The sequence below is a fragment of the Trachypithecus francoisi genome, unplaced genomic scaffold (assembly GCF_009764315.1).
Source record: "Trachypithecus francoisi isolate TF-2019V2 unplaced genomic scaffold, Tfra_2.0 Lachesis_group19, whole genome shotgun sequence".
NCBI classification, from domain to species: Eukaryota; Metazoa; Chordata; class Mammalia; order Primates; family Cercopithecidae; genus Trachypithecus; species Trachypithecus francoisi.
In genome coordinates this window covers 29,856,729-29,880,085 of record NW_022681464.1, presented here as the reverse complement: position 1 = coordinate 29,880,085, position 23,357 = coordinate 29,856,729, and the positions used below count along the sequence as shown (strand labels likewise).

The 23,357-nt window shown below is 35.2% G+C and overlaps 1 protein-coding gene across 3 annotated transcripts in view; it reads right to left on the bottom strand.

The window, feature by feature from the left end:
• The window catches only part of SS18 (SS18 subunit of BAF chromatin remodeling complex), a 76,808-nt gene that overhangs the window by 7,570 nt on the left and 45,881 nt on the right, over nucleotides 1–23,357 (bottom strand). For 2 of the 3 annotated variants that reach the window (XM_033178083.1, XM_033178084.1), the window contains 5 exons: nucleotides 16,107–16,274; nucleotides 15,345–15,449; nucleotides 12,632–12,724; nucleotides 11,807–11,929; nucleotides 9,146–9,279 (listed from right to left, as the gene is read on the bottom strand). In XM_033178083.1, coding sequence (XP_033033974.1) covers nucleotides 9,146–9,279; nucleotides 11,807–11,929; nucleotides 12,632–12,724; nucleotides 15,345–15,449; nucleotides 16,107–16,274 — 623 coding nt within the window. The remainder of the gene's footprint in view (nucleotides 1–9,145; nucleotides 9,280–11,806; nucleotides 11,930–12,631; nucleotides 12,725–15,344; nucleotides 15,450–16,106; nucleotides 16,275–23,357) is intronic. The other variant, XM_033178085.1, reaches the window with a different exon arrangement.

The window sequence follows — 23,357 nt, the reverse complement described above, 5'->3', positions numbered from 1 at the left end:
CTTTAAATAACTGATTTTCTTAGACAAAAATAAATTCACTATACTGCGGGATTTATAGTATATACAGAAGTAAAATTTGTAACAATAACATAAAGATCGAGAAGAAAAGCAGACTATCTTAAGGTTCTTACACTATATATAGGCATACTATCACTTGAAGACACTGAGACACGCTACATAGACGAATCTTGAAATTATTAAGTTTAAAAAAAAAAACCGCCAGTGACAAAACTCCACATATTGTATGATTCCATTTATCTCAAATGTACAGAATAGGCAAATCCATAGAGACAGAAAGTAAACTGCTGTTGCTGGAAAATCTCCAAATATTTGAAAACAAAATTACAGACTGAGTATTTAAGTACTTAAGGCTGAGTAGTTCAAGGGGAATGAGGAGTGACTGCTAACAGGTTTATCAGGTTGGTGAAAATGTTTTAAAATTAGAGGGTGGTGATGGTTGCATTTTTTTTTTTGAGACAGGATTATTAGCTCTGTCACTCAGGCTGGAGTACAGTGACACAATCACAACTCACTGCAGCCTCAACCCCCTGGATTCAAGTGATCCTCTGCCTCAGCCTCCTGAAGAGCTGGGACTACAGGCACACGCCATTGTGCCTAGCTAGTTTTTTGTAGAGGTGGGGTCTCGTTTTGTTGCCCAGGTTGGTCTTGAACTCCTGGGCTCAAGCAATCTTCCTGCCTCAGCTTCCCATAGTGCTATAATTATAGGCATGAGCCACCAACCCCAGTCTATCTTTTTGAATATGCTTAGAAACCACTGAATGGTATACTTTAGAATGGTGACTTGTATGACATGTGAATTATGTATCAATAAATCTGTTTTTGTTAAAAACAGGAGAAAAATCAAAGGAAGGCAGAAAAAGAGGAAAAGGAGAACAAAAACCAGATGGGACAAATAGAAAAAATAAAGATGATATACTTAACCATATACATAATCACACTAAACATGTCAAAAATCCCATTTTAAAGGCAGCAATCATCAGATTGGATTTTAAAAAAAGCAAGATCCAACTGACTACATATGCTGTCTACCTGAAATATAATTCAAATATAAAAACACAAATATGTTAAAAGGATGAAAAATATATTATTCTAATACGAATCAAAAGAAAAGTGGTATTGCAGTATTGATATTAGACAAACTAGATTTCAGAGCAAAAAATATCAGCAGGGATAAAGACAGTTATTTGATAATGGTAAAGGAGTAAATTCATCAGAAAGATTTGAAAATCTCCAAATACTTGAAAATAAAATTGCACACTTCTGATATGTCATGGGTCAAAAAAGAAATAAAAAGTGAAACCAGGATGTATTTTGAACTGCTTAAAAATAACAGAATCAGATACAGTTTAAGAGTACTTAGAAATAAACATCTGTATCAGAAAGAAAGACAGTTCTTAAATCAACGGGACTACAACTTCAAACTTAAGAAACTGGAAAAAGAAGAACAAATAAAATCTAAGCAAGCAGAAAAAAAACAAATAATAAAGTTCTGGGCAGAAATCAAAGAAACAGAAAAGCAAATGAGCAAAAGGCAATCAATAAAATCAAAAGCTGCTTTTTGAGAAAAATCAATAGGTAGATTAAAACTAGCCAGATAAAGGAGGACAAAGAGAGAAAACACAAATTATTAATATCAGAAATGAGAAAGGTAATATCACTATATAGAGATATTAAGTGATGATAAATAAATTATTCAACAACATAGATAAAACAGACATCTCCTATGAAAAATACATAAAACATTTACTCAAGAAAAAACAGATAACCTGAATACCCCTATATTTCATAAATTAAATTTACAATTTAAAAATTTCTCACAAAAAAAACTACAAACCCAGATGGCTTCACTGGTGACTTGCACCAAACATTTTAGAAAAAATAATACCAATTTTCTGCAGATCTTTCCAGAAAATTGAGGGGAGGAAATTCGTTCCAACTCACTCTATGAAACCAGTGCTACATTAATAACAAAACCAGACAAAGATGTTACAAGAAAAGAAAACCAGATTCCAAAATTTGTCACGAAAATACAGATGTTCCTTGACTTACCATGGGGTTATGTCCCAATTAACCCACTGTAAGTTGCATACATCATGTAATTTATTAAACACTGCACTGAATGATTGTATGGTTACTGGAAGTAGAGCTTCTACTAAATGCACATCACTTTTCACAGCCTTGTGAAGTCAAAAAAAAAAACCGTAAGTTGAACCACTGTTATGTCAGGACGCATCTGACTGGGACTACAGGCACATGCCACCATGACTGGCTAGATTTTTATAGAGGTGGGGTCTCACTTTGTTGCCCAGACTGGTCTTGAACTCCTGGACTCAAGAGATGCAGACGCAGAAATTCTTAACAAAATTTTAGCTAATTAACCCAACATATAAAAAGAATATATACATCATGACCAAATGGATTTTATCCCAGGTATGCAAATGGTTTACATTTGAAACTCAAACAATGTAATTCAAAAATCAGCAAACTAAAAAAGGAAAACCATAATTCCCTCAATAGATAAGGAAAAATCATGTGACAAAATTCGACATTTATTCCCAATAAAAATTCTCAGCAAACTAGAAATATAACACCTAATAAAGGATAGCTACAAAAAACCCTACATTAATATCTTATATAAGGATGAAAAACTGACAACTTTCCCCCTAAGATCAGGAACAAGACAAAAGATGTCTACTTTCACCATTTTTATTTAACATGGTATTGGAGTTTCTGGCTGAGGCAAGCAGGAGGGTGGGGAAGGAACATAGGGGAGTATTCAGATTGAAAAGGAAGAAGACTTTCTTTATTCATAAACATGATTTCTATGTTTGAATATTCAATGAAATCTACAAAAACACTACTAGATGTGTGATTTTAGTAAAGTTATAGTTGTGATAAAATATCAATACACAAAAAATAAGCTAGCATTTGTATGGACTAGCAACTAATAACTGGAAATTAAAATTTTTAAAAAATTTACAATAGCATCAAAACACATAAAATACTTAGAAAATAAATGTTAAGACCTATATACTGAAAATTATATGACACTGTTAAAATTTTAAGGGACACAGGCCATGTTCATAGGTTGGATGACTAAATAATACTGTCAATTCTCCCCAAATTAATCTATAAATTCATGGCAATTCCAATCAAACTCCTAGTAAGCTTTCATGTACAAACTGACAAGCTGATTCTAAAATTTACATGGAAATCCAAAGAACCTACAGTGCCAAACAACTTTGTATAAAAAAACAAAGTTCAAAAACTAATACTACCTAATTATAAAACTTATAATACTATAGAAAAGAAGACGGTGTGGTGCTGGCATAAAGATACATAAACAGATCAATGGAACAGAATAGAGTTCAGAAACAGACACATGTTTATGGACAACTGATTTTCTGCAAAGGTAAAACGACAATTCAGTAGATAAAAGATAGTCTTTTTGGCTGGGTGTGGTGGCTTACGCCTGTAATCTCAGCACTCTGGGGGGCCGAGGTGGGCAGATCACAAGGTCAGTAGATCAAGACCATCCTGGCCAACAAGGTGAAACCATGTCTCAACGAAAAATACAAATACAAATAAATAAATAAATAAAAGTAGCTGGGCATGGTGGTGCACGCCTGTAGTCCTAGCTACTTGGGAGGCTGAGGCAGGAGAATCACTTGAACCTGACAGGCAGTGGCTGCAGTGAGCTGAGATCGAGCCACTGCACACCAGCTTGGTGGTGACAGAGCGAGACTGTCTTAAAAAAAGAAAAGATAGTCTTTTCAACAAATGACGCTGAGAAAAATAGACATGCATCAGAAAGAAAAAAAGCCACGCAAACTTTATTTCGTACTTCACAGCATACATAAAAATTAACTCAAAATGAATCATACACTTAAATGTAAACTCTAAAATTATATAACTTCTAGAAGAAAGTACAGGAGAAAATCTTTGTGATCTTCAGTTAGGTAAAGATTTCTTACACATATGATCCCAAAAGCATAATCCATAAGAGAAAAAAACTGATAAACTAAACTTCATCAAAATTTAGATTCTCCCGTCTTTGAAAGACACTATTTACAGAATGAAAAAACAGACAGGATGAAAATATGTGCAAATGATACCTGATTAAGGACTTGTATCTAGGATATACAAAGACCTCTTAATAATAATAATAAAAAAGAATCTCCAATTTAAAAATGATTTAAAAATAAATCTCCAATTTAAAAATGAAAAGAAGAAATATAGATGGCAAATAAGGGAGAGAAGATGGTCAACATCATTAGTCCTCAGGGATACTCAAATTAAAGTCATGAGGTGTTATAACACACCTATTAGAATAAATAAAATTTAAAAGACTGAGTCATACTAAGAATTGGCAATGAGTTAGGAAGAATATGGGAGAAATCATACACTCCTGGTAGGAATGTAAAATGGTAGGAATATACAATGGTACAACTACTTTGGAAAACATTCTGGCAATTTGTTGAATTAAATATATACCTATCATATGATCCAACCTTTCCACTTCTAGGTATTTACCCAAGAAAAATGTCCCCAGGGACTTGTCCATGAACATTCATAGTACTGTGTCTGTAAAGCCAAATGTCCCATCTGTAGATCAAAGGATAAACATAGTACTTTGTCTGTAAACCCAAATGTCCCATCTCAATGGACAAATAGCCATATAACGGAACACTACTACAATTATTGGCACAAACAACGTAAGTATCAAAACAATTACACTGAGTAAAAGAAGCCAGATAAAAAACAGAACATACTGTATTATTCAATTTCTATACAATTTTGGAAAATGTAAACTAATCCACAGTTTAATTAAAACATCAGTGACATGGTCTGGAGAGGGGATGCAAGTGGAGGGATTTCAAAGGGGCACAGGGAAAACTTTTGGGCATGATAGATACTCCATTATTTCGAATCTGCTGATGGTTTCACAGGTGCGTATACACATGTCAAAAAAGATCTGTACACTTTTATTACATGTAGTTTAATGGTATGTAAATTATATTTCAATTGAGCTGTTCAAAAAACTGTGAAAAAGGTAGGGAAAAAGAGTGATGCAATGGAGGGTGTTACTGTCTTAGGTGGTCAGTGAAGGACTCTGAGATGATATGGTGACATTTAAGCAGAGATTTTAATAAAGTGAGGTTGGAGGCACCTCAGGCATTCAGGCAGAAGAGGGGTAGCAAATACAAAAGTTCTCAGGTGGAAACTCACTTGATGCATATAAGGAACAGCAAATAGGCCAGTGTGACTGAAGCAGAGTGAATTAGGGCAGCAAGCAGTTGGGATATAAATACGCAGGCACGAGGAGGGTAGCATAGGAGGTACTAACACAAGTCCTATACGGCCTTGTAGGCCAGTATATCATATGGCTTTTACTTAAAACACCACAGGGTTGTAAGCACAGAGTTGACTAATGTCTTTAAAACATTACTCTAGGTCCCATGTGCAGAGTATCTTGTAGAGGAGGCAGGACAAAATCAAGAAAACCAAAAAGAAGGATATATTGCAACAGTCCAGATGAGTGCTAGTTGTGACTTTGAGTTGGGTGAAAGGAGACTGTGAAAAATGGCTAGATATTGGATATATTTTGAAGGAAGAGGCGAGGAGATTTGCTAATTGACTGGATGTTAGCTTTGCAAAGAGGGGCGTCAAAGAGGACTGTAGGTTTTTAACCTGAGGAACAGGAAGAATGGAGCCACTGTTTATTGGGATAGGGAGGACCGATGGGGAAGTATCCTAACAATTTCCACCCTTTTAATTTCTCCCCTTTTATCTTGCATATTGCTATAAGATTAATCTGCCTAAACTACAATTATAATTATGTTAGTATTGGGTTTCAGAATCTTCATTAGCTTTCCACTGCCTCAACCATCAAGAGGTGAATGAACTATTTTTCCTAAAATAAAGACAGCAATAGGTCTCCGGGTAGGGGCCAAAGATAAGGTTAAACATTAGGTTAATGTGGAAACGCTACTGGCACTAAAACAACTAAAATAGTCCCACCCTCATATTCTTTTCTAGTAGGGAATGAGATGTGGCTGGCAACTACTCAAACACCATGAGTCTTTATCCACAGTACAGTTTCAAATTCCTGAGAACTTTAGAAAGTGGAATGATTATGATGATAAAAGGAGAAGTAAATCATGTATCTATCCTAGCTACCAAGTGCTAGCCACTGCTAGACACTTTATATATGCTGCTTTCAAGCTCCACACTGATGTCAGGATAAAGTCCAAGTCCCCTAATATAGCTTGTAAGAGCCTTCCTAAGCTAACTCCAACACTTCTCTCCAGTCTTGCCTCTTCTTCCCCATGCTTCTGCTTTACTGAACCACACACGGTTTATCTCTAGTCCCTTTGTGAATGCTCTTCTTTCCTCATCCACACCTACTTGCTTAATATTGGCTCTTCCTTGGTACTTCACACTTAAATATAATATTTCCCAAGGAATATTTCTCAAGATCTGAGTTAGAAGCTCCTTCCACATAAATCTTAGCTTCCCTTATCTAAGTACTTATCACACTATATCATATCATATGTTTACCTGCCTGTAGCCATCTAGACTTAAGTTCATAAAGGCTGAGTCCATGTCTATCTTATTTCCCAATATGCTCCCAATCTTCACATGGCACTTGGCATATAATGGTTGCTCAATAAACATTTGCTTAATGAATGGCTTTAAGTTTAGGAGATTTGGAAATATATTGACTTAGAAAGGAAAATGGTGAGTTTAGTCTACAACATGCTAAAGCTGAGGGAATCCAAAGACAAGAGATGTTCTGTACATTTGGATACAGAGCTGTACATTTGTACAGATGTTCTGTACAAAGGAGCTGAAACTGGGTTGAGAGGTAAGAGCTAAGAATACTGAAAATAGAGGGCAGGATGATTCAGAGGCTAGAAAAAAAACACAGAGTCAAAAACTGATATTAGGGTAAAAAAAAAAAAAGGAAAACCAATTTAAAAAAAATGAATCAATGTAAACGCAAGAAGAACAAAATGGTTCAGAATATAGAAGCTAAAGAAGACCATTTAAAAATGAAAAAGGAAAACGTGCCAATAGCTAAAGTGAGGTCAAGGAAGATCAAGATAGCTGGTTGCCTATTTTACCTCTGCAGGACCTAATACAGTATCAAACATGTGGAGAATAAATATTTGTTGAATGATGGAAAACATAATCAGAATCTCACTTTTTAAAAAGTTCACCTGTAGATTAAATTGAGCCTAAATTTGTTCTGTTTAGGAATCCTGCCTTTAAATACTCACTAGCCATGACTTATTTCACTTCTAAAACTTAATAAAACCTCCAACTGATCCTTATGTTTTGTTCGAGTACATTTTGGAAAAATATTACTTATCTATTCTTGCTTTTTGTATCTCCTTTGTCTTAAATAAGAAGCGCCAATACAAGAGGGTCGCAGGAGTGAGAGAGGGTTGATAAAAGAACTGCTCACGCCTCAAATTCTAGTTACCACTGCATCTGAGTTTTTCCTCAAACCAGATACCCACGTTGGCCCTGAAAGCCTAAACTGCGTATTAAAGACAGTTACATATTAAAAAATAACCTATTTTAGATAGCTTAAGTGGTGAACAAACCAGACCACCTTCACTGAAAAGCACAAACCTGAAACCAGCCTAAAGGAATTGCCATAATAAATCATTTCCATAACAACTCAGAGTATATATGAGTACATTCATAAAACAATGACTGTGGTACAAGTCTGAGGAGTTTAATGACAAAAAGAAGAAACTTAAAGGAACACTGGGTTCAAGGGAATCAGTCATCATAAGATGAGATACACTTCTAAATATTTGAAAGTAGAATGACAAGTAGGGGAGAAATAACAGTTGAAACAATAGCTACGTGTGTGGAAGGAGGCAACAGAGGGCAGAAAGTTTGGATTTAAAGAGATAGGATATTACGGATGTGAAGGAAGTGTAGTGGACATGCTGGAGTGAAGTGGAGTGCTAATGAAAGCGTCAACACAGATGGACTCCACATCTCAGTAGCTCAAAGGCAAAGTCTCAGCAATAAACATAAGGAAGGATCACAGAAATCACTAAGGTTACCAGAGGTTGGGAAGAAAAGGGATGAGAAGGGATCAAGGAGTGGTAAATAAAGGAATTTATTAACACTGAACTGTATGTACACTCAAAAATAGTAAATATGATAAACTCTGTATATATATTTTACCTCAATAAACAAAGCATGCCTAAGGGTAAAGACCGGAGAGGCAGAGAGAGAGAGAGAGAAAATATCTATGTTGTTGTCTTATGTTAAGGCCATGTTTTATATGATAGAGTAACTATGATCAACTGTGTTATTAAATAGCATGAGACTCAAAAGTGATATACTTTTTAACAAATGTACCATAAACATTCCCTCATGAGGGAAACATGAGGCTTCAAGTTAAATTAAAAAAAAAAAACTGGGCCAGGCGCGGTGGCTCAAGCCTGTAATCCCAGCACTTTGGGAGGCCGAGGCGGGCGGATCACGAGGTCAGGAGATCGAGACCATCCTGGCTAACACTGTGAAACCCCATCTCTACCAAAAAATACAAAAAACTAGCCGGGCGAGGTGGCGGGCACCTGTAGTCCCAGCTACTCGGAGGCTGAGGCAGGAGAATGGCGGTAAACCCGGGAGGCGGAGCTTGCAGTGAGCTGAGATCCGGCCACTGCACTGCAGCCCGGGCGACAGAGCGAGACTCCGTCTCAAAAAAAAAAAAAAAAAAAAAACTGGCCGGGCACAGTGGCTCAGGTCTGTAATCCTAGCACTTTAGGAGGCTGAGGCGGGTGGATCACGAGGTCAGGAGCTCGAGACCATCCTGGCCAACATGGTGAAACCCCGTCTCTACTGAAAATACAAAAAATTAGCCAGGCGTGGTGGTGTGTGCCTTGTAGTCCCAGCTACTCGGAAGGCTGAGGCAGGAGAATGGTGTGAACCCGGGAGGCGGAGCTTGCAGTGAGCCGAGATTGCGCCACTGCATTCCAGCCTGGGCAACAGAGTGAGACTCCGTCTCAAAAAAAAAAAAAAAAAAAAAAAAAAGTTCACCTAATCGAAAGTGAACAAACAATGTGGCAATTCTGCAGCCGTTCAAACTACTTACCTGGTCATATCCATAAGGCCTCTGCTGGGGTGGCTGTGGTGGTCCAGGCTGTGTTGGTCTATATCCTCCATACTGCTGACCTTGTCCCTGTGGGTAGTTAGGATACTGAGGACCTGGACCACCCTGTGAAGGACCTGCAAATAATTAACACAACAAAAACCCACATAAAAAGTTAAGTCCCTAGAACTCAGGGAAGGATTTGAACTGGAGAGATGTTACAATATTTTTCTAGCTAAACTTTAAAAAGATAGTTTGGTACCTTGATTTCCTCAAATGCTTTCTGAAATAAATCTGGATGGTAATAACAAGAGTAAAAATACTGTAATGCTACTTCACTGTAATTATTGTACTATTCCCTAGCCATACAAAATATATTTCAAAATGGGTAAAAAAGACTCAGGGAGTTGCAAAGCAGGTTAACTCTATGATGATAAGAAAATTAATCAATGTATCTGGTAGCATTAACCAGTATGAGCAAGAGGAAAAAGAGAAAGCAAGAGGCAGATTCAAAGAAAAATACTGAAATAATTTCTGAATAAAGTGGAGGAATAAATGATACTTACAACTGTATGACTCTAGATTTATATTTGCAATCACCAAAAGTATATGTCTATACTATGCATTGACAAATTACCAAAATATTTTAAAATAGAAACTAAAAACTTGAAAACCCACAGGTTACATGTGAAAAAACTTGATTCAAAAGTTACACTGAGAATTAATCACCTTTAATACTTTATCCATAAAAATGATTACAAATTCCAGAGATGGCAAGGGACTGATTTGGTTTGCTAAACAATTATGTCTGTTTTATAAACTCTACTACTTTCCATTGTAAAGAATGCTTTAAAAAGCATAAGCTGGGCTGGATATAGTGGCTTACGCCTGTAATCCCAGCACTCTGGGAGGCTGAGGTGGGCGGATCACCTGAGGTCAGGAGTTTGAGACCAGGTTGACCAATATAATAAACCCCGTCTCTACTAAAAGTACAAAAATTAGCTGGGTGTGGTGGCACATGACTGTAATCTCAGCTACTCAGGAGGCTGACAGGAGAATCGCTTGAACCTGGGAAGCAGAGGTTGCAGTGAGCCAAGATCGCAAGATTGCACTCCAGCCTAGGCAACAAGAGTGCAACTCCGTCGGAAAAAAACAAAACAAAACAAAACAAACCATAAGCTGAAAACCTTTGACACTTAAATGTTTTTCATCATAGCCATGCAAAACCTGCCATAAAAACACTGATTTCAGAGAAAAGTGTCAAAAGAGAACAAGTTTTCAAGCTTAAATAAATTATATCAATCATTTATTTATTATATATTCAATTATTAAAACTTTATTTCTAGTGGAAATAAAGGTTTTTTTGACAATACAAGCCTATAGATAAACAAAATAGAAATTTCTCTTAGGATTCCTGATGTCTAACAAAACAGCATTTAACTATAACATACTTTAACAAAAATTAAGCTTTCTTTCACCCTCTCTTACCATTGAAGATATTTTGAAGATATTTCTCTTAAGACAACGAATTGACTTGATTTAGCTGCATTACATCTGTTTTCATGCAAATGCAATAAAACCAGAATACTGTATTTATTCAAAGTATAAATACTAAGTAGTCACAAAATGAAAAGACCGTTTGGGAAGGGCAAGAAAGTTCCTTTATGAAAGACAAAAACCCATGGAATATTTCTAAAGTCACATCTAGAATTTGGAAATCAGAATTTAACATTTTTAGAAAAATATCTGACTCCCAATATCTGACTGAGTTTCAACAAATATGCTGAGAGGGCAAGAGAATTTCAGTCTGACCTTGGTTCTAAGATTTGCTATCACAGGTAGACAGAGATGTCCACAGCAATGGCAGAGTTTAAGTCAATGACTAAAAATAATAAGATATTACCTATGTGAAAAAGAGACCCTGGTTAGGAAGAGGTGGAGTCAGTATTCGTAAGCAGCTACTTTTCTTTCAACAGAGTTATATCTAAAATGGTTACAGAAGCCTAAGAGTTAAGATTGAAATATTAGATCCTCATCATTCCCCACTCCCTATGTAGTAAGTTAGTCAGATATCCAGGTAGTAGGTATTATAAGTGAGTATATAATAGGAAAATATTGCTACACTTCCCCAAATTCTGTATAATACATAGCTGCAAAAATTAATCCCGACGGATATGTATATTGCTATTTAACTAGGGAATGCCAAAAACATTTTCATTATGCATTCTGAATAGATCTCATTTTTACTCAAAATAAAAAAATCAGTATATCTTAAAAAAAACTGTATTGGCCATTAGTTTTTAAAAATAAATTTGCTAAGCAGATTATATGCATATGGTCAATAATTATCCAATCATCAGTTTTCCAAGCACACACAAGGCTAGGCACAACAAATAGGTCTGATAATTCATTTTTCATGTCTTTTAAATGACTCCACACCTTACCTTTGGTCAATGAACCATCTCCAATTTGTTCTTTTTAAATGGATTACTAGCTTATCTAAGAGCAACATTTTAAACCAACATTTTAATAGCAGACTAGGCTAAAACTGAATTTTCAACTGATAATTCTTGGAAAAATAAGTATTAAATATCCACTTCCATATTTTAAAACAATCAGCACCACATTTTTTGGGGGATAAAAATAAACTGTACAAAGCTTTACCGTAGCCCTGCTGCTGTCCTGGGTAACCTTGCTGCCCTGGGTACTGCTGCTGCTGGGGTGGATATCCCTGTTGTGGAGGTGGTCCCTGGTATGCATCTTGCTGTTGGCCATACTGTGAATTTCCTACAGGATAATTGGAGAAGAGGAAAAAAAACTGAGAAGTCTGCTTAAGTAACTTTTTTCCCTCTAAGATGCATAGCCAACAACACAAGAACAAAATGAAATGCCATATTGATTTTAGAAGTTAACAAAACAAAGAAAAAACTCAAACCAAACAGAAGGATTTCGGCCAAACAAACTGCAGTTAAAGCCAATTTTGCAAGGTTGAACTGCAGCATTTTCAGCGTCTCTGCCATACGAGCATTACATTTACTGGAACATCACAGTCATAAGATCATGACTATGCTAAATAAAATAAAAAAGACAAAATTAAAGACAGCTACAAGAGCACACACTAGCTACACGAGATCAGCAAGCTGTTTCCTAAAGGCACTATACTTATATGTAAAATTATACATATGTAAACACACACGAGAAAAAAAAGTTGAATGGATTTATGTTCAAATAGAAAATTTCCACTGAGGAAAAAATTATCTTTAATGTTTTAGTCTTTTTATTATTGTTAGAAATGGCAAGTCATGGTTATACATTTTAAATATTTGTAAGGAAATTATTTTGATTGTTTTGGGCTCCCTGCACCTTTCAAGACAGCCAGCAACTAGTATTCTACAAGAGCTTTGCATGGGTAGAAGTTGTCTTATGCAAGAATTTTCATTCCTGTAGAAGGGGATATATATGTGTATGTGTGTGAAGGTATATAGATACCTCCTTCGTAGTAATGTTGTGAGGAATCCTCATAAGGCCTATCGTAGCCTTGTTCAGGATACGACGGTTGCTGATAACCGTAATCATTATGACCTACATCAATTCGACAAGAGACAGGAAGAAACGTTAATGGCCACTGAGTGAAAACCCTAAAAATATTTCAACTTTCAGATAAAATTGAAAAAAAAGGAAAAGAAATGGAACATAAAAAATAATTTCAATTGCATTAGCCAAAGATTTACCAATGTGATTGTTTTCATACTGAGATAACGTGCAATTTTTGTAAAAGCAAAAAGCAGTAGTTTTAGAAACATTACACTTATTGTCTTAAATCTGATAATCCTCATTGAGGGAAAAAAAAAAACTATCTCCCATTTTAAAAAAAGAGAATAAAAGTATCTAGGTCTTTCACATGTAAATAACCTAAATTAAATTAGAATGAACAAAGAAAGCAATTATCATATTTTGTCAAACACCTGTTCTGCTGGTCTCCAATTCCACAGCATATGCTAAAAACAATGCAAAATATAAAAGAGCTCCATAAGTTTCTCCCCTGAAAGAAACTGAAAAATTTTCACGTTCTAACATTTACTTGCATAAAGTTAAGTATCTCAAAGTATCTTCAGATGCAAAATTATATATCTTAATGCTGCCATTTTGGAAATCTTTAGAAAATATTTCAAGTATCATAAACATACATCTTCATAAAATTAATATTGTGTTGAGAATATATCTTCAGTTTTAAAGCACAATAAATTTTACCTTCGAGATAATTGGACTCTAGTGAAAAATAACAGTCTCACTCTTTTTTTAAGTTTCACTAAGAAAATATAGGAAATAACCTTTCAGTTATCTAAAATCTAAACTCAATTTTACAAAAATGCCTAATTAAGGACCCAGGAATAAAAATTACAAATAAACGTTATTCAGTGCTTTAGTATTCTAATGTTCCCAAGCCACCTCATAAATACCTACATGAAGGGTTGGCAAACTATGGCCTGCAGTCTTAATATGGCCAGTGGCATGTTTTTGTAAATAAAATTTTATTGGAATACAGTGATGCCCATTCATTTCAGTATTGTCCATAGCTGCTTTCATGCTACAATAAGAGTTCAGTAAGACCATATGGCCCACAAAGACTAAAGTATTTATTATCTGGCCCTTTACAGAAAAAGTTTGCCAATTCCTAATCTATATATTTACTAACATAAATATCTGGACATGAGAGAAAAGAGCCAATGTTGTTTACAAATATTAATTGTCGATATAAATAGAATACTCTATGTAAATGTCAGATATAAAGTGATACACACTTAAGCAAAAATGATACCCTTCAAATTAAAATCCACTAATAAAATGAAAGAAAGTAACCTTAACGTTTTGGTATTTACAAAATAACAAATCAATATATTTTGAACAGAAAGGTTATACTATAACAACACAAATTTCACATTTCAAGAGATAGCCAGGATCAAAATAACAATGTCAAGTTTAACTCTTTAAAATGTAATTAAAAATTTAAAAAATAGAAACAATCATTTATTTTCAGCAGACTTCTCAATACATATAATTTAACAAAGATTTCACCTCTTTAAAATATGTATAGCTTACAACCTTACTAAAGTTTTTAATTAAAAAAAAATCTTAATACCATGTTTACATATGAAAAGAAAAACAAAACAAAACAAAAACCAATGTCCTTAAGTACAAATGTACCTTTATGCAGTATTAATAAAAAATGACAGGCAAAATGTTTTTTCAAATATCCTAAATTATATCTTCTTGCTAGCTTACATGGGCTGCTAGTCAATGTCTGCTAGTACTTTAGCTTTAAGTTTCTTAGTTTCTCTGTTCAGTAATTTATATTTACATCAAAGGATCACATATATGAATAAGGCTTTTGGCAAATCCTAACAACCCACATCATTTTGTAATGTATTTTTGAATTATTTTTTTCTTCTACATTGTATTATAAAATTTTCAAGCATACAGAAAAATGGATGAAACTATACTGTGAAAATCTACTTGTATGCTTGGAGTATTGCTATTCAAATTTTCCTAAAGTACTGTGCATCTTACTAACCAGTTTTTCACAAGCCACCTTCTACAAAAAACAAAAAAACCCTAACTAAAAACCTTATTTCCAAATGCCTTTCCCATTCTACTCAATCTCTACACAGCTATATTATGGATATAATTTGGTCTCCCAAATTTTTCTCAAAGGCAAGCACTAATGTAAACCTTAGTTTGTTGAGAAGTATGAAACACTAATTAAAATGATGAGACTTGGAAAAATAACTCAAGAACTATATTCTCTATGTATGTAATGAATACAAGTCAACTAAGGGTGAACTTTATGGTATGTGAATTATATCTTAACAAAGCTCTTATTAAAAAAAGAGTAAGTCAATAAACATAAGCTTTGGCTGAAATCAAACGACCCTAAATATATTACAAAAGGATCCTCTTTTATCTAAGGATTCCAATGAGACTGTGATTCCTGATGGTACTAACGGAACAGCTACACAAAACATACTTTGAATTAGATTATAAACTAATGCTATCATTGGTACTTTAGAGTACTGAGGTGTTTCTAAATTTAGAAGAAACAAATTGTTAGCTTCTTCATCCTCATTAAAATGTTTTTATATGACTCTCTACATTGATACTAGGCAGAGATAGAAAGCGGGAAGTTAGCATCAGGAGAGATTACCATCAGGGTAGTACTGCTGGTTCATGCCTTCTGGAGGACCTTGTCCACCATGACTGTATTGGTCCCCGTAATAGTCTTCCTGGCCTGAGTACTGCTGTGGTGGGCCTGAAAAATGACAACCAGTCAAGAAATAAATAATGTATTCTCTATGTCATCAAAGGCTTTCTTTCTAATTTGATATTATGAAAGATTATTTCTCAACTATAGATTCCTGTCTCCTGATTTGGCATTTCAGATACCTTTAGCTATTCCTATACATACGCATACAGATACACACACAGTAGCTCCACATACCACATTTACTAAAATCAATGTTAAGACCATACATGCAATATCAAAAAATACCAACTCAGAAAAACAAATGCTAACTTCTTAAAAATAGGTTCAAATCGGTAGCAAATTTATTTCCTTTTTATTTTGACACTACAGTGCTGTGAAGTAAAATTGGGTTTATTCCTGATCCTTTAATAATTTTTCAAAAACAAAACAGTATTTTCTGTTGTAAATTAGTGAGCTTTCGATATATAATTTTATGATATAACTTTTTCCAGAAAATAACAGATAAAAGAAAGCTGTGTATCAAGAAGTTCTTATCTACTTTGTGACAGCTTTGTACCTAGTAGAACCCTATCATTTGTTAAAAAAAAAAAAAGAAGAAGAAAAAAGAAACAAAAAGTCCTGACTTTGTCTAGATTAAAAGGTCATTAAAATGCACAGCCTTTCAATTACATGAGGTAGCAAATTTTCCAAATGGAATCTTACCCTGTTGAGGAGGTCTATAGGGAGGAATCTGTCTCTGACCCATCATATGATTGCCTTGGTTAACTTGACCCATCATTCCCATAGGTGGCTGCTGTCCTTGGTAATGCTGTCCGCCTCCCTGTGGCATATTGTATTGCTGAGAAGGAGGCTGCTGATGCATCATTGGACCTGAAACAAGACACAACATTATATACATAATTTTTTGTATATAACTTTAACATCTCAAGAGAAATGATAATCTTTTATCATATAGTCCCCAAAATATATAACGAAATGCAGTAAAAACTGATTTCAAATAATAAAAATAAGTCTTTGAACTAAAACTCACATGCCTAAAATAATCTGCAAACAAAAGAAAATAACCAGTCCATGGTGGTTAACTTGAAATCCGGCCAGGCACGGTGGCTCACGCCTGTAATCCCAGCACTTTGGGAGGCCGAGGAGGGCGGATCAAGAGGTCAGGAGATCGAGACCATCCTGGCTAACATGGTGAAACTCAGTCTCTACTAAAAATACAAAAAATTAGCAGGGCGCGGTGCCAGGCGCCTGTACTCCCAGCTACTTGGGAGGCTGAGGCAGGAGAATGGCATGAACCCGGGAGGCGGAGCCTGCAGTGAGCCAAGATCGCGCCACTGCACTCCAGCCTGGGCAACAGAGCGAGACTCCATCTCAAAACAAACAAACAAAAATCCACTAGAAGATGATTCTTAGTCATTTTTTAAAACAAAATGATATAATATATGAACATCTTCAATGTATTTTCCATTACACACTATCTAATATTTATCTATACCATCTTTCTTGAGAAGGTATCATCCTCATGCTACACTGGGAAATACACCAGAAGTAAACTTTACAAAATCACACAGCAAATCAGCGGTCAAATCAAGGGAAAGAAACCAAATCTCTAGATTTTTACTTTGTTCCCTTTTTCAATACTCACTCATTATATAATGGTAAGACAGGGAAACTATACAAACACTTACTAGATTTTCATAAGTTTTAATTTAGGACAAAATCTTAAAAAGTCTTCTTTCCCTTTCCCAACTACAAGATTTACAACCTAAAAAGACCTCTTTGAAATCAAAAGGCTATAGTGCTTAATATGTTAAAACACACATACATTACATAAAGACTCTCACACCTCTAAAAACACACAGCAGAGACATGCAACAACCTGTAGGCTAAGAAATCTGAACTAGAGTTTCCAAAGTGAGCAATACCAGGGTAGCCAAACTACTACTGCTATAGTATCACACTGGCAACAGTAAAAACGTATCACAGGAAACAATCAACAATGGCCATAAAGTCCCACATTGCCATCTAACAATGTTAAGCAGCTCCTGAGAGGTTCACTGGGCCAAGTTATGGTATGGTGAACTCATCATTTTGTCATTATAACCATTACTATCTCAGAAGTATGGATGAGTCCTTTCCCAACTTGCTGCTTATATAGCTACATACTCCTTCTCCCCCTTGAGTGACTTGGAGAAAATTTAAGTACAAAAGGCAAAGTACTAGAGAGCCTGGAAAGGTTTCGCAGATGAAACTGCCCAAATGAGCCAAAGTTCACTACTTAATTACTTAAACAATTAAAAACAAAACAAGCCCACCTCCTGAAATACATTACTGACTTAAAACAGCAGCAACGATGTAAACAGAAAGACTTCACATTTCCAATCAGAAGAACTGTTTCAGAGCTGTTTTTCTCCTATTTGCCTTCTGTGCTTCTGTTTCTTTTTTCCTTCTTTTCAATTTTATTATCATAAATGTGAATCTAAGCCTCTCAAAAACTCTGGGACCCTTCTTTCAACAAGCAAATACACTCTTACTAGAGACAAAGTGGCTGGGTGAGAGTAGAGGCAAAGAGAACTTAATACTGAACGTACCCTACAACACTGCCAGTTACATGCTTTCACAGTCATTTCCTATAAACTCCTAACAACTACCATAGGTAAGGACCGTAATTCTCAATTTTTTTAGCCAAGGAATCTAAAAATCAAGATTACACAGCTAAAAGATATAAACTGAGAATAAGACAAACCTCAAATTTGATTTCAAAGCACATGTTTATGCTATTTTTCACTGCCTCTGTTAAAAAATAAGCTATAACAAATTTGTAAGCCAGGCGTGGTGGCTCACATCTATAATCCCAGCACCTTGGCAGGCTAAGATGGGTGGATCACCTGAGGTCAGGAGTTCGAGACCAGCCTGGCCAATATGGTGAAATCCCGACTCTACTGAAAGTACAAAAATTAGCTGGGCATGGTGGTGCACACCTGTAATTCCAGCTACTCGGGAGGCTGAGGCAGGAGAATCGCTTGAACCCGAGAGGCAGAGGTTGCAGTGAGCTGAGATCATATCATTGCACTCCAGCCTGGGCAACAAGAGTGAAACTCTGCCTCAAAAACAAAACAAAACATAACACAAAACAAATTCAGTAGTTCCAAAGCAAATAATCTGCAACAAAAAAGTTCCAAAACACTAACTAGTTTAATAGCAGTTATAACTTTCAAATATATGTTGTATATACTAAACTGTTAAACACTAACACTCATAATTTAATAGGTAACCTGATCGGACATTTATGTAATTCATTTTCAGTAAATGAAGGTTTTGCCACTTCTTCTCCAACACTTTCTAAAGACCTCCTGTCTTAACAGAAGGTAACTATATAACTAAAATCTGTAATATTAGAACCAAAATTAAAAAGTAAGCAAAACCACAGTAGCCAAAAGAAAAAAAAATCCAAAAAGATATATAACAAAACACTAAACCTTGCTCTAAAGGAAAGCAAAGTAATTGTAGCTTAAGCCCTAGACAGAAAAGACCATGCCACTTGTGCTTTATCTTTTGGGACTGTGAGCAATTCCAATCCCAAAGAGCTCAATTACTACTCTTCTTTTACTGTCACTTCTCTCCCTCAGAGGATCCCAACATCCTCTGATCCTGAACATTTCAGGATCAAACCTAAAACCACAGAGAGAATGGAGTCATCTAACACTACCAAAACACAGTACATTTCATAATTTTCCTTGAAGCTTTGTTTATCCATTAAACAAAAAAAATTATGACTTTATGACATCAATTCTGATTGTTTAGGAAGTATATTATTTTCCTTCTTAGAATAATTAAATTATGCTACACTGGCAATGTATATTATCTCTTGAGATACTAATGAAACTAAAAGAAGTAAACAAAAAAGGTTATCCCAAAATGTGTTCTAAAAATTTGTACTGCGGAGTGAAATAGCATTATAAAATGCGTCTTTTATAACTATTTTCTGCAAACAATGGCATCATACATTACTACAGACTTAAAGGTTATTCTTCATCTTTTACATAAACCATTTTGATGTTAAGACACACTACAAAGCGTGATAATACATATGCAAAGACCCTACTGATATCTTAATTACCTAGAATATATTTTTGCAAGTGTTTTGCAAGGGCATATAACAAATACTTACCATTAGCACATTATTTCTTCCCATTTTGAGTTTTATATTCTAATAGACATTCTATAAAAACAACACCCTTTATTTTAAACACATGTAAAATCCTCCCAAATTACCATATTTTATATTATTGGAATTCTTTGCTCCAATGAGATGGTTAATACTTAATTTTATCTTAAGTCAGTGGTCAAAAAGAAAAAAAAAGAATTTTTTTTGAAGAGTAAGTCAAGGATCAAATTTATTGAGTTCCTATTAGGTATAACACCCCAGGCTAGAAGCCATGGTGATATAGAGATGTGATGAGCACTGTCACTGTCTATAGTGACACACAATTAGCTAGATTGAAAAAAATAACTTTTAAATACTTAACTATAAAGAAAACATTGTGTTAATCTGTCAAGAATTCTGAATGATGTAATTTTACAAATATTCTACGTATATAGAACGTTGATACATATACACATATATTTCACATCTTCAGATGCAAACCAATACACTAAAATTTTATAAAAATTGTATCATTTATCTATGAATTATTTTAAATAATATTGTTTAAAATGACAGCTAACATTTAATGAACACTTACTATGAGCCAGGCACTAAGCTAATAGCTTTATCTGTATTATTTATCTTCCCCAAAGCCCTATGAAACGGGTATTATTATTATCAACTTCTTCACAGACAACAACATTTAAGGCTCACAAACACTAAGGATCTTACCCTAAGCTGTACTGCTAAGAAAGGCTCTAAATTAGTTGCATAGCTACTAAAGGGTCCAAAGCACATGCTCTTAATCACCATGTGTACTTCCTCTCTAAATTGAAATCATACTTTTCCCATGCCACTATCTCCCATGAAAACAGTTCTGTATAATACATCTCTATCACTGTAATAAAAAATCTTAAAATACAAGAAATTTCTTCACCCCACCTACCTTTTGTAAGCTTAAGACCATGAAACTCCATAGATAATACCCTCCTCAGGTCTATTTTCACATTCACATTTCATCATTTAGTGCTCACATTTTACTACTTGTTCCTTAACCATTTAATCTCAAACTAATCCAATTACAGCTCTTATTTGGAGTTATTTCTAATAATTTATTTGCAAGAATCCCTGTATTCCAACAAACTCAATTAGCTAACTTACTATCTGCTTAAATAGCTGCTTAAAAAGAATAGGATTCTTTACTTACCTAAATTATATACCTGTCCACATCAAGAATTTTCAGTAGTTAATAGGATGTTTAGACATAATATTAAGGATAAAAGAACAAGACAAGAAAGAAAATGTAGGATGACTATCCCAGCTCAGTAAGGTCACTGCAGCCAAGCACAAACTTAGCTGAGTTTCCCAGCACCCAGTGAAAAAATGGAACCATGATTCTAGCTAGTAAAGAGAACAGCTCATTAAGAGATACAAAATCTTTCATAACATTAAAACTTTAGAAAAAAACTCATAAAAGTTTTAAAAGGTATTAAAAATAGTATCAATAACAATTTTGTTATTGCCATTTGTTTCTTTAGTGACACAGACCATGTTTACACACAATTATTCACGCTAACCATTTCTTCAAGCTGGTTATTCTTAACTGTGGGCAATTTTGTCCCTCAGGGGACACTGTTATAGCAAGAAGATACCTGTCCAGCTAATCAGTCAACAAATAGGATAAAGCAGTGAAGACAACAAGATACAGTTCTTCAATTCATAGAACTCAGAGTCCAAAGAAAAATAATTAAACACATTTTTTAAAAATTATGTAATTGTAAGTAGTACTGCTTAAAGGATTTTAAGTATATAGGCTACTATACTTATGTGAATTTGCTTAATAATTTAAAATACAGTGAAGAGGTGTTTTTTATTTTATGTTGTATGCTTTTCATATTTTTTAGGGTTTTTTTATTTTGAGACGGAGTTTCGCTCTTTCTGGAGTGCAGTGGTACAATCTCAGCTCACTGCAACCTCCACCTCCCAGGTTAAGCAATTTTCCTGCCTCAGCCTCCCGAGAAGCTGAGACTACAGGCACACACCACCACGTCCAGCTAATTATTGTACTTTTAGTAGAGACGGTGTTTCATTATGTTGGCCAGGTTGGTCTCAAACTCCTGACCTCAGGTGATCCGCCCACCTCAGCATCCCAAAATGCTGGGATTAGAAGCATGAGCCACCACACCTGGTGAAGATTTTTCAAATTTAACATTAGTTATTTTAATAATCAGAAAAATTTACTGATTACTAAAATCAGGAAAAAAAACAGAAAAATTTAGTAAATTTACTTAATTGGGATTTCCTGTAGCTCCTTTCATCCTGGATGGGGGTTTTGGGTCATGCAGGGGGTAAAGGATCGAGATTGGGGACTGAGATCAACCACATGGACAAGTGATTAATCAAAGCTACATAATACAGCCCCAATAAAAACTTGAACACTGAGGCTAAGGGAAACTCCCCTGGTCAGCAATATACCCTGTGTGTATTATCACACATCTGTGAGAGGAGCACAACATATACTGACTGTCCAAGGAGAGGACAACACAAACTTTGCATTTGTTCTCCACATTTGATCTATCAGCAAATCCACTCTACCTTCAAAATACATGGTAAATATCTCAAAACTGACTACTTCTGATTACCTCCATAGCTATCATACTATGTAAAGCCACCATCATCTCTTACTTAAACACAACAAGAGCCTTTTAACAGGTCTCCCTATTTCACCCTTGCCCAATTACAGCCCATTTTCTATACAGCTGCCAAAGGCATTTTTTCAAAACCATATACTCAGATCATGTTATTCCAGTGCTCAAAACTTTCCAGCAGTGTATCTCCTTCCACAGAATAAACTCTAAAATCCTTATAGACTAAAAGACTTTCAAGGCCTAGCCTTCAACTATCTCTTGGACTTTACTTCTTATGACTTCCCACCTTCACTCACTCAGCTCCAGTTCAACAGGTCTCCTTGCTATACCTCAAACACACCAAGTATGCTCCAGCGCATGCTTGCCATCTGCCTGTGCCACACTCTTTTTCGAGGTATCTGCTCACCACCCTAAAATGGCATACATCCTTATTTTTCTTTTTCCCTTTACTTTGCATATTTCTCTTCATAACACATAACATTATCTGACATACTTGTATCTGAATCCTTAAGACAAACAGAGAGCTTTTAACTTTATAACATTTATATTGTTAGGAACTTACTAGCATTTCCCAAAGTGTCTATAAAACTTTGTAGTCTTCACTTTGCAGAGTAGTTATCAGACCATATCAATGACCATGCAAGCTGAAATCATGCAAAATGATCTTAATAATCAGTAGGAAAAAAATCATAATTATTCTCCATGGTCTTTAAAAATTTGGTCAAAACATTGAAAACTCTATTCCTGTCAGTTAAAAATACATAGGAAAATGAGAAAATACTTAATTCACTGTAATTTTAAACATTAGAAACATTGAGAATTGGCCAGGTGCAGTGGCTCACACCTGTAATCTTGTACTTTGGGAGGCCAAGGTGGGTGGATCACTTGAGCAGGAGTTCAAGACCAGTCTGGCCAACATAGTGAAACTCCACCTCTACTAAAAATACAAAAATGTGCTGGACATGGTAGCGTGTGCCTGTAATCTCAGCTACTCGGAAAGCTGAGGCAGGAGAATTGAAACACTTGAACCTGGGAAGTGGAGGTTGCAATGAGCCACCAAGATTGCACCACTGCACTCCAGCCTGGGTGACAGAGGAAGACTCCATCTCAAAAAAAAAAAAAAAAAAAGAAACACTGAAAATTAAAGTGTTTCACTTC